The following is a 16,239-nucleotide window of genomic DNA, read 5'->3' as shown; positions in this document are numbered from 1 at the left end:
CCTTGAGAGACAGACATCTTCCTTCGAGTACGTTCTACCGCGCGCAATTTTAGGTTAAGTTTTGCGGCGCGTGACTTTTAACGTCTCCTTTTAACACGGCTCACACGCAAAGAGAAAAAATATTACCGCAGTCCTTCGCTTCAAAATATTTTTGCTCGTTTCTATTGCTGATTTTGTACGTCTTCTGGGCCCATAACCTGATGGTGCAGGATTTTAGCAGGGATAAAATCAGACCACAATGCAATGTGCTTCGTGTACTAATGGCGAATGAACGATATATTTAATATAGTGTGTATACAAGAATCGAGAATTGACATAGAGTATGCAATCGATAGATCGATCCATAACGAGAGTGTGCGAGAGTGTGCATGTACATTATGCTATTAAAATAATATGAGTTTACTTTCTTAACAATCACAACGTACAGTAATTGAAATGATAGCGGCTGAAGAGAAAGAAGTGAATGTCAAAACGTCCCGCCTCCGAAGAATGTAATTTACATAAATAAATAAAGTTGATTGTTTATATTTAACATTTTTATATTTTATGCTCGTAAAAAAGGCCTATATTTAACTATTATTAATTATTTATAATACGAGCTCAATTTTATACTTTTATTTTAAAAAGATTTTAAAAAGTAAAAAAATACGACCAGATACTACCATGTTTCTTGATTAATAAGATGGTTATACAAAATTTCTATAATGTATCAAATAAATAAATGTATACGAACCATTTGTTAAACGTGGTGGAGTCGGTAATTTAGTTGGAGACAAATTGTTATTATCGTCTGATGTCGATAAATTGTTCTCTTCAAACGAAGAGCCATAAGTTTTTTTTGTCACTTTCCTTTTATTTCCGAATGACCTATCAGAATTTATATCGGATGAATATTCTGCCTTGCGACATTTTTCTTGTGCTGTGGAATAATTGGCTAGAACAAAATAAATATAACGTTACGACAATGCAATAAATAGATTTTTCGTCAATTGATACATTAAAACGCAATAAGTAGTAGTATATTTATAGAAAGTTCCATTTCGCAAAATCCTGATAGGATATAAGGGCCAAAAAACATTAGGTTCATTATGATTTTTGATTGCGGCGGTTAACTTTTCAGATGTGAGTGACGGCCAGTAACACTTGTTATCGTGTATCCAATTACTTGGAACTGCTTCTACAGTATCTTCTTCCGTGAAAATGACAACTGTCCATATCTTCGCCATTTTTTCCTGCAAATTATTAACAAATTGTGTACGCAACTTCAAATACATAACTTTAAATCAATAATTTCAATTATAAGTATTCGGAATCAAGCCGTTAACGAACAGAGGGGAACTCGATTTTTTGTCTTATCGTAAAATTTATTTAATTCTCAGATATATAGTCTCAGAATAATACTTTTTATATTATAATAATATTCTTTAGAACATTATTTATCTTTTTTTTTTAATATTGAGAAGTTAAACCTGATTTAAGACAAGAATGATTTATCTATATTTTTATTAATTTTAATTGTAAAATATAATCGACATTATTTAAATAATCTTAAATTAAAAATTTTTAATATGTAAAAATAAAATTATTAAAATTCTAAAATCTATCTAAATTTGATCAGACGGAATGAAACAAGAGAAAAATAACAAATTTATCTTCAAAATGTAATCTTATACATTTATGCGATATTTCATTTATGTTCCAACTTTGAAGATCATTAACAACATTTTCTACTAAATATATACCTAAATCAGAAGACTTGCATGGCTCATTATAAAAATCTTTTTTTGATTCAAATTTAATCCCAATTATTACTGTATTTTCATTGTTACTAGCAATATTTTTAATTAAAATAATGTCACCGTTATTTAAAGTACAACAATTGTCTGGTTCTTTTATTTTCAAAGTAAAATTAAAAAATACTATTTTTTCCCACAGACTAGTATACCGAAATTGATCTAAAGGTCCGTTATCATGTTTATTTAATAATTTGGGTTTCGGATTTAATTTATTTTCTTCATTTAATTTCGCAAAATTTTCTTCATATATACGATTTATTATTTGTTGTAATGGTTTATCTTTTTTACGAATATATCCTTTTATCTTTTGCATATAATTTTCGAAGGGATAGGCACTGTATTCTTGTAAAATTCCAAATTTTTTCACATCACCGTATAATTGTAATAAATTATGAATATTAATTGAACAATTGTCTTTGCCATACAAGATTATATAAGTTTTTATAAAATAATTAAGAAGAGAATTAGCATACTCTAAATATCTAACATGATGAGGAGATGATAAAATAGTGATGGCTACATTTAAAGACATAAAATTTAGATATTTGTCACGATTAAGTACAGATTTTAAAACAACAGGACCTGTGGATAATAAAAATTGTCTAAATTCTGTAGCCTTCCACCTCCTACTTTCTTCTAATGATCTCGGATGACGATTAAATTCTAATGGAATATTTTTAATTTGATTTATTAATAAATGAGAAATTTCTGAAATTTGTGCATAAGATAATTTTGTTGATGGTTTACCAAAATACCACATATTCACTACTACATTTTTTGTAACACCTAGATCAATTAAATGCATCGGCTCCACAGGAAAATTATCAATCATATTTAAATGTTTGATTAATTCGAGATCTGAAGTTTTTGAATTTATGTGGTGTTCTTCTTGAGATTTAGATCTAAAATCAAAATCGGTCCTATCACGAAATTTATTTAAATTCGAGAAACAAACTCTACCGTTAATATACCCAGACAGCACAAAACGTCCTCAGGATCATCCTGAATATGTCCAGGACATCCTGGGAGATTTATAGGACATTTTGAATTTCCTGACTATGTCCAGGACATCCTGGGAGGTTTATAGGACATTTAAAATTTTTGTACAAATATTTATATAAAGATTTAATGTGCATATATAATTACTTTTAGTTATATATAAAATGTTTAATTTAATTTTAATCGTCAATATATATATAAATAGTCTATAAAGATCTATATTTTTTCCTAAATACTGTGTAAAGTCTAATTAAAAATACTTGTATAATAATATAATTTATTAAGAACGTGCAATTATTTGCAGTTTGCTTTAATATTAGAATATTTTTAGAATATTTGTTTATATAAATATAATTTTATTATGTCCCATAAATATCCACAGGACATCCATTAGAAATGCACTGGATGCTTACTGGTTACCCACTGGATATATATTATATCAGCACATATCTCCGAAAAACGTTCAGAGGACATTCAGAGGACATTCAAAGAATATCTTCTAGATGTTCTCTGAACGTCTTTCGAACATGTATGCTCCTGTTAAGGATTCAATCTTTTAATTTATAATAAAAGCAAGAAAAACAATAAAAAAATTCTTATACTTATATGAGCAACATATAACAAATATATATTAATATATATATTTTTTCATATATATGTTGTTTGTATATGTAAAAGAATATTTTTGTTTTTTTATTAATTGTAACTTGCTTTTATTAAATTTAAAGATTGATAATATATTTTTTTAAATCAGTAAAACGTGTAAGAAATGCTTCAACTGAACTGATGTTGGATTTGCAAGTAACAATAAAGATATTGGGTGCGTTTCGGCAAGACACCGCGAATGCGTACCAGCCATTGGCTGTTCATAGTATCGCCATGAACAGCCAATGGCTGGTACGCATTCGTGTAGCGCTAGGCTGCGTTCGGAAACGTCACCCGAGTGCACACGAGTATACTCCCTTCTCTTTCTATCTCAGCGAGTTAGAAGGAGAAGGGAGTATATTCGTGTGTACCCGGGTGACGTTTCCGAACGCAGCCCTACGGTAGCGGTGTCTTACCGAAACGCAGTCATTGCGTATACGCAGTATCTTAGCAACGAAAGTAACGAAATGAACGTCATATAATTTTCCCGCTTTTTTATACCATTGTGTGCCCGATTGTGCTCAGCCTCGTGCTCAGCAGCTGCTTCTATCGACAAGTTTATTAATTGTGCCTGTGTTTAATGCAAGTTTATTTTAAAATATTCGAGTTTTTGTGAATCTTCGAGGAGAAATCAAAAGGCAAGATTTTAACATTTACAGTTTTTTAGAAAATAAGAATAAATAATATTTGTTAGAAAAAAGAATCAAGAGAGAGACAAAGATAGAGAGAGAGATTGTATATAAACATAAGCGAGCGTAACATGATACATGCATCCCTCCGCGCGCTCGACGTTGAAGTCGTTGCGCAGCGTACTACGATCACGCGATCAGGGCGCTACGGCGCATGCGCGGGCCGAACGAGCACGAGCGTGCATAGCGACGAAGATTCATTCGTCCTTCGACCACCGAAGTGTGCGCGTCTCTGCATTGAGACGATTCGGGTGCAACATAGATTCTTGTGTTAGTCGTTGCGTGCGTCTAATTCTACTTTTACTTCTCCAATCCTGTGATAAAGCGAGGGATTAATATTGAGAGACGAGGACAGAGGATATCCGCAGTAAAGCGGACGAGAGACGTACGACATTCAGAAACACGAGAGAAAACGAGCACCGCCATTACCAAACGATTCTAGAAGGACGATCGTCGCCATTTCGAGAAAGAGTCACTCGTGGGACGAGTTCATAGCTTATTGGCCATACTAATTACTTTGGTGGTGACGCCCTTAGGAAAATTTACTTAAAAAAACTTAAAATAAACTAGAAAGTTTACCAAAGAAATTACTATTGATAAACTATTGATAAACTATTGATAAACTAGAAGTGATTTCGAACCAAACTTTAAGTATTTCTATAATATACTTTAAAGGTTACTTTAAGTTAACTCATGCAATTACTATTAATCACCCCAAAAAAAATATTCTGTCATTTAGTGGCTCCCGCTTAATTTTAGAGGATTTTCTTCTGAAATACGGTCTCAAGAAGATATTTTAAAATCTAGAGGAATATCCTCTAACCATGAGACACTAGACTTAAGATTACAGTCCTCTTAATACTAGAGGACACTGATTTCCGATATTCACCCGGAATAAAAAAAAATTATTTATTTCGAAATTTTATTACTATTTTATAACTAAATTTGTTTTTTAAGATGCAGTCTATGATTATAAATATTTTCTCGTATTTGAAAAACACACTTACCTTGGTGGGATTCGAACTCGGGACCTCTGGATCGTGAGCCAACTGCCTTACGTGGTAGACTACTTCTTAATTTGATGTAAGTGTTATATATAGTCTACATATGTCATAACCAGCGCAAATATATAATTTTCCAAAAATCATCTTAAGAAACAAATTCAGTTTAAAAAGAGTAATAAAATTTTGAATTGGATATATGATATAATATTTCTTAATGTCTCGTGTGGTGCAAGTGTGGTGAAAAAGGGAACTTGTCTTTTTAAGTATACTGTTGAAACAACACGCATAAGTTAAAATCAGCTTTAAGTATTACCTTTATAAAAAGTAAAGTTAAAGTGTATTTATAAGTATTACGTTTGTTAAAAGTAAATTTAAAGTATATTTGCGACTTGCTTATAAAGTTTTTATTGAGGTTAATAACTTAAAGAAAACTTTACGCTCGGCTGTCAGTATACTATTATACTATTAGTATACTATTATTACGGCTAGTATACTTTATAATACTTTAAAATACTTTAAGTAACTCTAAAAAACTTTAAGTAAATTTTCCTAAGGGCGAACACGAGACATAATCCTATCAACGGATTATATCATTATAAAACAGAGAATTCTTCTAATCTCAGGTAACACTTTCAGTATTCATACCATTGATAATCTCAATACGCGGCCTGGTTTAACGGACATTCCGACCAGTTACGATATTTGATTACAGATAACACGAGAGCTAGTTGAACACGAGAAAGAAGTCTCCTGACTTCATATTTTATTAAACTGAGCTCAGTTTAAATTTCCTTCGCATTCTCTTACGGTTGCAACCTAGATAATGAAAGTTCAAGATTTAATTACTATGCAATTGGCCATTGCTTAAATTAGAGTAAAACTAGCGCGCACATTTATGTAAAGAATATTATGTTGTCAGCATTGTGAAGTGTCTCAGCTTACGTTACTCGGCGGTTATTGAATATTAACGTTTGCGTACGACAGTAGAATGTTCTTAGATTGATCGAATAGTTATTATCAAGATTTCTTGCAGAAGAAACGTCGTTGCTTGATAAAGTTCGGCTGTTATGTGAATATGCGTATATTATATGAATATTATTGATTGCGGCAATATCATATTGCATTAATAACTTCAAGATCACTACATTACTTCTCTCGTATTTATCTTTTGCGGCTAAATTACTAAGATATTGGTTTTATTCGTCGGAAACCAATTAATATATTACACTGCGTATTAATATAACTCGTCTCGTTCAACGGTATAATGCGTCACACCGTTAATATATTGTCAACACCATTCAACAAATCACAATCTCTCTCTCCATTCGAATAAAAGATAAGGTGTCGTTTCCTCTCTTAGAACACGATCATTTTTACTACCTAGCTTACACTTCAAACAATATTTTAGGTTAAAATGCCACATCCTAACCATAAAAAAACGTTTCATACAATTAATTCTCCAACCCAACGAAAAATAAGGAAATTAGAAGCTAATATAATTAATGAAACTTTAAATTCTAACATATCATCTAATAAACCAATATTATCTAATGAACCAACATCTGAAATTATTGAGAATGTTTTGGATATATCAATGAATGCAAATTTATCAAACGATAGTGATCTTGAGGAAATGAATCCTGCTTCAAGCAGCGAAAGTGAAAGCAATGAGTTTTTACCTTTATTAGAGCAAGAGTTTTTGAATAATAATGATGATGATAGTACAGATACTGAAAAAAGTGATTTTAAAACATTTCTTGCCAGTTGGGCAGTTAAAGAAAACATTGCACAGGCATCATTACGTAGTCTTTTAAGAGGAATAAAACAATATACATGTGTTAAATGTCATCATGACATACCATCTGATCCTAGAACACTTTTGTGCACACCAAGAAGTACAAATATTAGAAATTGTGCTAGCGGAGAATATTATCACTTTGGTTTATTAAAGGCAATAGAAAATAGCTTTTCATCTCTTTCAAAAAATTTAAGTAATATAAAAATAAGTATAAATATTGATGGACTACCATTATCAAAGTCTTCGCAACAACAATTGTGGCCAATTTTGGGTTCCGTAGTACAATCAAAACAAGTTTTTGTTATTGGTGCATATTACGGTAGACAAAAACCTTCTAATTCACAAGAGTTTCTAAAAGAATTCATAGAAGAAGCAAAACTATTATGTAATGATGGAATTTTTTCAATAATAAACACATTAAATGTAGTATAGATTCAATAATATGTGATACTCCAGCCAAATCATTTATATTACAAATTAAAGGACATACTGGCTATTCGAGTTGCACTAAATGTATAACTGAAGGTGATTTTCGTTGTAATAAAGTTTGTTTTCCTGAAATAAATGCTCCATTGAGAACAGATCTAGGTTTCAGATTAAAGACTGATGAAAATTTTCATATTGGAACCACAATTGTTGAAGAAATTCCAAATTTTGATCTTGTAGATAATATACCATTAGATTATATGCATTTAGTTTGTCTAGGGGTTATGCGTCGTTTATTATATTTATGGCTATTTGGTGATAACAGATTTCGTTTAGAAAATAGAAAGCGTCAAAGTATATCATTAAATTTAGAAAATATTTTTAAAAGAAATGTACCATGTGAGTTTGTAAGAAAGCCTCGATCACTAACTTATGTGAAATTGTGGAAAGCAACAGAATATCGAGAAGTGCTTTTATATACAGAACCTGTAGTTTTTAAAAATTTTCTTCGTAGAGATATATATGATCATTTTTTAACTTTACATGTAGCTATTAGAATATTATGTTCCAATAAATTACAAGATTCATTTAATTTATTTAATTATTGTCAAGAATTATTAGAACATTTCGTTACAACATTTGCATTAATTTATGGTAAAAATAACGTTTCTTACAATGTACACGGTCTTATTCATCTTGTAAAAGATGTAAAAAAATTTGGTCCACTAGATAATTTTAGTGCGTTTAAATATGAAAATTATTTACAAACATTAAAGAAACTATTAAAAAAATATGATAAACCTTTACAACAAATTGTAAGAAGATATATTGAACATGAAAAAAATAAAGTAGCAGAAAAACTTATGACAAAAGAAACTAATCATTTTACAGTAGATTTGAAATCTATTCATACATCTAGTCCATTAATACATAGCTGTTGCAATCCACAATATAAAATAATAAGAAAAGAAAATATGACTTTACGTATAGATGTACAAGCTGATAGTTGTTGCGCATTAACTGATGGAACTATTGTGTTAATAGAAAACATAGCACATAATAAAGATCTTAATGTAGATGTAATTATAGGTCGAAAATTTTTATACAAGGAAGATTTTTACAACATTCCATGTCCCTCATCATTATTACAAATATTTAGTGTACATAGTTTAGGTCAATTAGAAATATGGTCAATAAAAAATATTGATACAAAATATGTTAAGTTACCACTATTAGAAAATAAATATGTAGTACTTCCATTGTTACATTAATAAATTGAATTTAAAAAAAAATATATATATATATATTATAGATTTTAGTTATTGTAATTAGATAATGTATATTTTATATTTTAATATACTAACACTTATATATATTGTATGTTTATAATGTATATTAAATATATTTCTATAAAATATATTTAATATATATCTATAACTGCTAGTTTGGAGCTATGGAACGGTATGCCATAGTAGAATTGATCGATGGACTGGAAATGATACCCTCTTCTTGGATAACGGAAAATAATAAATATGCATATTGGCCTACTTTCACATCAACCGAAAAATTTAGAAAAGCTGTGCAAAAATGTATTTCAAAAATAGACGATTGGCCGCAACATGAAATAAGAAGAATTTTAGCAACTGCAAGTAAGTACATACAAAAAATAAAATAAATAATTACATTAAATATACATAAATAATACATTTATTAGATAATTGAGTGTATTCTTCTTTTGTTGCTCATTCAATATTCTTCAATATTAAAATAGTATTAAATATAGTATGTTTGTAGCATATATAACTTATAGATATTTTTACAAACTTATAATACTTACACTTTAGAGTATAATTGTTAAAGTGAAATATATAATTAAGAAGTATTTTTTTATTTAAAAATATAAAATAATTTTTATTTTTATATTTACTATTTGCTATATAATTTTATTTTTTTAAGGTACATATAAAAAAGGAATGAAAAAATTAAAAAAAGCAGAATTTATATTCTGCTTCAGATTTAAATTCTGAAAGTGAAGATAATGATACTTCAAAAAGGAGTAGAAAATATAGAGCCAAGACTGTTATAAGTAGTGAAGAAAGTTTGAGTGAAGAGGAAAAACGTGTTTGTGTACCATCGTATCCAAAGGTTCCACACAAAAAAAATCTTGATAAACAGTCGTATGAAAATTCAACAATTAAAATGCCATTGAAAAGTTAGTAAAAAAATTTATAGAGTATATTAAATATAGTAAAAAGATTTATAATATATACACTACAATAATAATTTATTTACTTATCATTTATATAGATAAAAATGTATCAAAACCGACCGAATATAAAAATAACAATTCAAATATTAACCCAAACAAAACAAATGTAGAAACATTTTCTTCTTCAATAAAAAAAATTACAGGTAATTGATAAAAATACGTATAATCATTTTTACAACAATAATTTCTATAATAATTTTATCTTTAGTGTCGCGTTTTCAGTATTTTTATATTTTCAGTATATTCAGTAAATTATTTTATTTCTATATTATTAAAATAGTTAGAAACTAATTTCATCTTAATATTTTACATTTTCTGTTTTTTTATTCTTATAGAACGTGATTTTAATCAGAATAGTATCAAAGAAAAAGAGTTCAGCTCTGAAACTTGTAAAACTGATTCTACAATTTGTAAGTATTAATTTGCATTATTTTGTAATGTAAATTTTCGTGTATTCTATATTACATTTGTATGTATTATATATATTTTATGTTTTATAGAACGTATTTTTTTATTATTTTATATATATAGATATATTATATATTTACAGCAACAACAGATTTTCAACGATATGTTATACGAAAATTAGTGGATATAGACTTCAAAATATCAACATTACATGAGGAACAGAAAAAAATAAACACTAAATTAGATAGTATACAAAATCAAGTCCAAACTTTTGTATTAGATGATGGAATGAAAAAGAAAGATGTCGAATTAGATTACATGGAATTCTTTCCGTTACAAACATTAGAAGAGCTAGAAAAATTCGAACAACAATTAATTGAGAATAAAATAAATCGTAAAGCATTGGTATGCGTATTTTGAAAAATAATCTTTAAAAATAATTGAATCGAAAAAATTAAACTTATTAATTTTTTAAATGTAATTTATAATTATAATTATTTTATTTATTTATAAAAAAATTTATTATTTAATTTTTAGATTATACAAGTGGCACGAATAGGTGGAACGGATGCTAAATCGCTTACATTTAACATCTTACGTAGACTTCTGAGTGATTCAGTTGGAAGTTTATATAGCTACATTGGCGGAAAGAAAAAACGTTCATTTTTCGATTTATATTTACGAAAAATTATATTTGGTAAATACAATTTCTATTTATTATTTATAATATTTAAACTACTAAAATAAATACGTGAAATATTTTTCTGCATAAAAAAAATATTGTTAACAAACGATTAGTTTTGTCATGTTCATGCATATTATAAATATAAATAATTTTATAAGGGGCTAGCAAACAAAGCTAGTTCTTGGTGCTTGTAATTATATCTCTTTAATCGACGAATACATATAATATTCCAATTTTAAAAACTGCGAGCCGATAAATGTCGGACTGAAAACACAGCTATCGTTGGAACATTAAAACCCTCCCCTCCCCGTAAATTAAATCGACGAGTTAATTATTTAAAAACTGTAAAGAAATTATTGCGAAAAATATTACCTCAGCCAGGATATGTATTCGTCAATTGAAGAGATATAATTACAAGCACCAAGAACTAGCTTTGTTCGCTAGCCCCTTATGAAATTATTTATATTGTTAACAAATTCAATCAATTTTTTAAAGATTTAATTATATCAAATTGGATTTTTTAAAATTACTATATATTTATATATACCCATATTTATGTATTACTATATATATTAATGTTATTTTATCATGTTTTTTACTCATTCTTATAATCTTACTTAGCTTTTTCAGTTCAGATAGAATATTTTATTATTTTTAAATATTTATTTCTAAATATTTTATTAAATATTTTTTTTTAATACTTTGACATTTTAACATATATTATAGGTGCTGTACGAATCTATTTTCCTGAGACTACCGAACAGAAGATATCAGAACCAATTAAATCCTGGTTAAGGCATGCAAGTGAGCGTAGCATGAAGAAAAAAAAGTATGCATGTTATTTTTTATAAATTTTATTGAATAATAAAATAATATTATATATTATTTTAAGTTTTAAATTTGTTAAAAAATTCTAGCATGGATAAGAGTACAGTTTCTACACAAGATGATGATGAGGACTTAGCAGAAGAGATGACTTTAAATGAATAAACTGGTCCAAATATCTAAGAGTAACGTCTATATGGTCCAGATATTTGAGTCGTTGAAGAAATAATTGCCGGCTTTGAAAAAATTTATTTGATATTTAATATAAGGAAGGCTTGATGACCCGAGGTTACGTCCAACACCTTGTCCATCGATGGTGACGTTTTTATTTTGACAAAAAAGCAAAAAGCAGTAGCTAAACTCGCGCTGGTAGTAAGCTTACTACTTTATAAGATACAAGTATTTTTTATTTTATTTAATAGATATAGGGTTCAGTTATTTTATAATAGATATAGGTTCAGTTATTTTTTTCAATATTTTTTCAAATTAAAAATAATATATCTAACGCGAACAAATTTATAAGTTTTACATAAGCTTCATTATCAGTGCAAATGTTCGTTAATTATTTAAAATGATTATATTTTGTGTTATATTTAACATTTATTATATATTCTATACTATATATATATATATATTAATATGTTATATAATATATATATATATATATATATATATATATATATATACACACAACATATCTTATATAAATTATATTTATAGTGTATCAAAAAGGTTTAATTTTAATTATTCAATAATTGCAGAATGTTTAATTTCATTAAAAAGAATTTTGTTTTTATATATTTCAATAAATTATATATGCGCATACGGAAAATATGCTCTTATATGTACGTATATGTGTGAAAATAAAATTAAAATTTGTAAAACAAAGTTCATGTATGTGTAAGTCTAAATTTATCCTTAAATTATCCTGTAAAGTACCTCAATAACATATTCAGGATGTATTATGGACGTTTAAAAATTACAACGTCTTATGGATGTCTCATGGACATTCGTAGGACTTTGAGCAGGATGTCCTGAGGATGTTTTTAGGTATAGCATGAGGCGCTCATTTGCTATTCCTCAGGACATCCTGAAAAATTATCAGGATTATAACAGGATGTCCTCTGCACATCCCGTAGAGAAAAAAGGATGTCCTTAGGATATCCATACGACATCCATGTGCTGTCTGGGGATCAAGGCTGCGTTCCGATATTCACTGCGAGTACTATAGTTTACGTCACGTATGCTATAGATTTTCAGTACTCGTAATGAATATCGGAACGCAGCCCAAATTATGGAAATCTGTTAATGTATGTACATAATTCATGTATAAAATTCTTTATTTATAGTTTTAAATATGCAAATATTAATCATAAGAAGGTTAGGGGATTAAGGTTGTTATATTTTAACATTTTAAAGTATTGTAATAATGGACCACAAATGTAGTTTGTAAACCAATGATAAACCAATATATTTATTATAATCGACTTAACTGACAAGTAATTGACGATTGAATACAGCCAATTATAGTTAGGGAGCTGGGTGCCAAAATTTCTATATGATTTGTTCATGTGGCAAACATTATTAATAGCGATAATTGTACCATAAGAAACATTAAGGACCGCGTCTGCCACCATGGTAGCGCTGCGTTGTCAATTGACAGCGTTTCGAATTTGTTAAAAAAAAGGGAGTACTATATGATTTGTTCATGTCTGCCTCTGAGGCTGATGTTCAGAATCCTTCTGAAAACAAAGAAAATCGAAGAGGCAGACATCCAGGGCTCTGACTTTTGTAGTAATCAATTTTTTAAACTTTTTTTATGATTTAAAAAAGTGTATATGAAGTGTACACTTGGCAGACCTGAATTGTTCGATTAAAGACAATGTGGAGGACCACAGAAAAATGGTCTGCCAGCATGTTGCCTCTGCGTTGTCAATTGACAGCGCTTCAAAAATGTTAAAAAAAAAGGTGTGCTATATCATGTGTTCATGTCTGCCTCTTGGACTGATGTTTAGATTTCTTATAAAAAAGAAGAAAATCGATGAGGCAGACATCCTGGCCTCTGATATTCCAAAGGCAGACCATTTGAATATTTTTTTGAAAAACTCGATGCTCGCGCCAAGCTACAAGTAAAAAATTCTACGTCTACAAAATATTAATGAAAATAATTAATGTTACATATAAGCAATCGATAGGAGCGATTTTCAAAACATATTTCAAATATTCGGGTTCTAAGTCTGTTAACTGTTTGTTTACATACATACGTACATATTTATAAATATGTACGTATGTATGTAAACAGACAGTTAACAGAGACGCTACGGTGAAAATTTGGACGTCAGTTCTTGGTCTGCCTCTGGCTCACCACGCCATGGAAGAGCCAGAGAAACGTTGCGTTTTTTGCCAACAACCAGAAGCGAGTAAAATTATTTCATTTACTAATAAAACGTTTGAAAAATGTGCACAAACGTTATTAATTCGCAAAAAATTCAATCTAAAATTTTGTGATACCGCGCTGCCAGCTGAGATCAGTGACACGGCAGGATATCACTGATCAATCGAAAAACCAGCACAGTATCTCAGACGACAGCGATGACGACGCTTTTTAAATTTATTTGCTTTTTTTATTTTAAAAACTATAAACTATTAATAATAACAATAAACTATAAACTATTAATAAATTATAAACTATTAATAAACTATAAACTATTAATAAACTATAAACTATTAATAATAACAATAATCAGCCGTAATACCCGCTTTCCCTTGCTTCCATGAATTTAAAAAAATTGTACAGCTCAAAATCAGTAAGCAAAATGTCTGCCAAATTTTTTTCGTATTCAGGGAGTCATAATGAATCGAATGGACGCAACTAGAACCATGAACAAATGACTTAGTAGAGCTTTTTTTTTACATTTTTACAACTACGTCCCGTGATAATGCAGAGCCCTGGATGTCTGCCTCATGGATTTTCTTCGTTTTCAGGATGATTTTGACCATCAGCCTCAGAGGCAGACATGAACAAATGATTTAGTACTCTTTTTTTTTACAAATTTGAAGCGCTGTAACGCAAAAACGCAGCGACGGAGGATCTTAATTGACTGGACCAAATCGATTCGTATTGATCTGAACTTTAATCCCTATCGATATGAAACATGAACAAATCATATACCAATTTGGCACCCAGCTCCCTAACTATTAGGTAGCAGTTTGAAATTAAAAATTATTTATATTACATCAACGGACCAAAATCTTTGGTCGGAAATGTCTTTCTTGTCAGTTAAGTCGATTATAATAAATATATTAATGTAATAATGCTTCTTTCAGACAATCAAAAAGGCAAGGACGTGCCACGCAAAGGCAAATTGAAGCAATGGTAGAATATTTTGAGCGGAATCCACATGTTGCCTCAGGAAAATTTACCACACTACATGGTAATGAAAATTTGAGAGGTAGCTGGGAGGAGTTAGCTCAAGACCTAAATATGTTATCAAATAAGAGAAAAGGAAAAGATGTAAAGTCCTGGAAGACTGTAAGTATGTGATATATTGATAGCATTTTTATATTTGAATAGTAATAAAGTTTTGTTATAGACATGGAGAGATTTGAAATCAAAAGTTTCTGATAAAGTACAAAAACTAAGAAAAGAAAGAAGAATGACAGGAAATAATCCAATAAATATTAAATTATCTGAATTAGACAAACGAATATTAGGAATTATAGGAAAAGACTATGTCGAAGGATTGTGCAATGTACCTGACAGTTTTCCTGAAGAACGTACTGTAAGTGAACTAAGATAAAAACATGCACTGCACCAAGGAGATTTTAGATTAGGGAAATGCTAATATTACATTGCTTTGTTTTTGTTATACGACAAAGGTTTTGAATATGTTAATTTGCCTTTGGATAGAAAAGCTTCGTAGAGAAGTCTATAAAAATAGTCAATTAAATCTTTGTCATATGAAAACAGAACACTACAATTATAATGGATATGGTTGTTCATATTATATAAATATTTATGTTTAGACAAAACATGAATATATATATATATATATATACACACGCACGTACACAAACATATTTTATGCTTTTGGAATGCTATAGAAGAACTAAGAACTGGAAATGAAAGTGCTTTAAGTGCAACACCAGCCCCAATAATAATAGCAGAACTAAATAATATTGGTATAATATATAGGGGAGACCGGGGCTAAAACGTCTACGGGGTAAATACGTCTAATCAAATATCTCGGAACCTGTGTATTGTGCGAACTCGCTATTAACATTGTAAACGCTGCTTATAGTACCCATGTGACCAACGGAGTTTCGGCAGGTTACCTGCCGTGTTATGATTTTTACGAGGGCAAACGTGTTTTCGAAAGGTGAAAGTTACATTTTCTGCGCGTGGAAATTTTGTAATATCTGCAATAATATTTGCTTTCCAAATCTCGAGGTACGTGATGATAAAGAGTAATGCATGCTGAACACGAATCCAGTGTAGTTTTTTCATTATCGTTGATGTCTAATATTTCGTGGGCGATCAAACCTGAAACTTGTGTTTGGGGCTAATCGGTCAGTAAGCAGTCCGGGTGCATTTCCAAGGCATTTTCGGGCTCACTGCATATGGAATATGGATGAGACGGGAATTACAACCGTTCAGACACCGAATGGAGTCATCGGACGTCGAGGAGTGAAACA

General features: G+C 29.4%; 1 protein-coding gene, 1 long non-coding RNA gene and 2 pseudogenes across 2 annotated transcripts; all 4 read left to right on the top strand.

Annotated features, from left to right (window-relative positions):
* Positions 1–4,851: 4,851 nt before the first annotated feature.
* LOC139784450 (uncharacterized) lies at positions 4,852–8,772 on the top strand (annotated as a pseudogene).
* LOC139784452 (uncharacterized) lies at positions 8,675–12,106 on the top strand (annotated as a pseudogene).
* Positions 12,107–14,877: 2,771 nt separating this feature from the next.
* Positions 14,878–15,374, top strand: LOC139784455 (uncharacterized). The gene is made up of 2 exons (XM_071723638.1): positions 14,878–15,076; positions 15,138–15,374. The coding sequence occupies exons 1-2, from the start codon at positions 14,918–14,920 to the stop codon at positions 15,342–15,344; spliced, it is 366 nt and encodes a 121-aa protein (XP_071579739.1). The 5' UTR covers positions 14,878–14,917; the 3' UTR covers positions 15,345–15,374.
* Positions 15,375–15,642: 268 nt separating this feature from the next.
* Positions 15,643–15,915, top strand: LOC139784456 (uncharacterized). The gene is made up of 2 exons (XR_011721566.1): positions 15,643–15,767; positions 15,846–15,915. It is a non-coding gene; the product is annotated as an uncharacterized lncRNA (long non-coding RNA).
* Positions 15,916–16,239: the final 324 nt, after the last annotated feature.

This window comes from Temnothorax nylanderi, unplaced genomic scaffold, assembly GCF_030848795.1.
Source record: "Temnothorax nylanderi isolate EJ_2023f unplaced genomic scaffold, tnyl_v1.0 TNYL_tig0630_pilon, whole genome shotgun sequence".
Classification (NCBI taxonomy): domain Eukaryota; kingdom Metazoa; phylum Arthropoda; class Insecta; order Hymenoptera; family Formicidae; genus Temnothorax; species Temnothorax nylanderi.
This window is presented reverse-complemented; position numbering and strand designations above follow the sequence as displayed.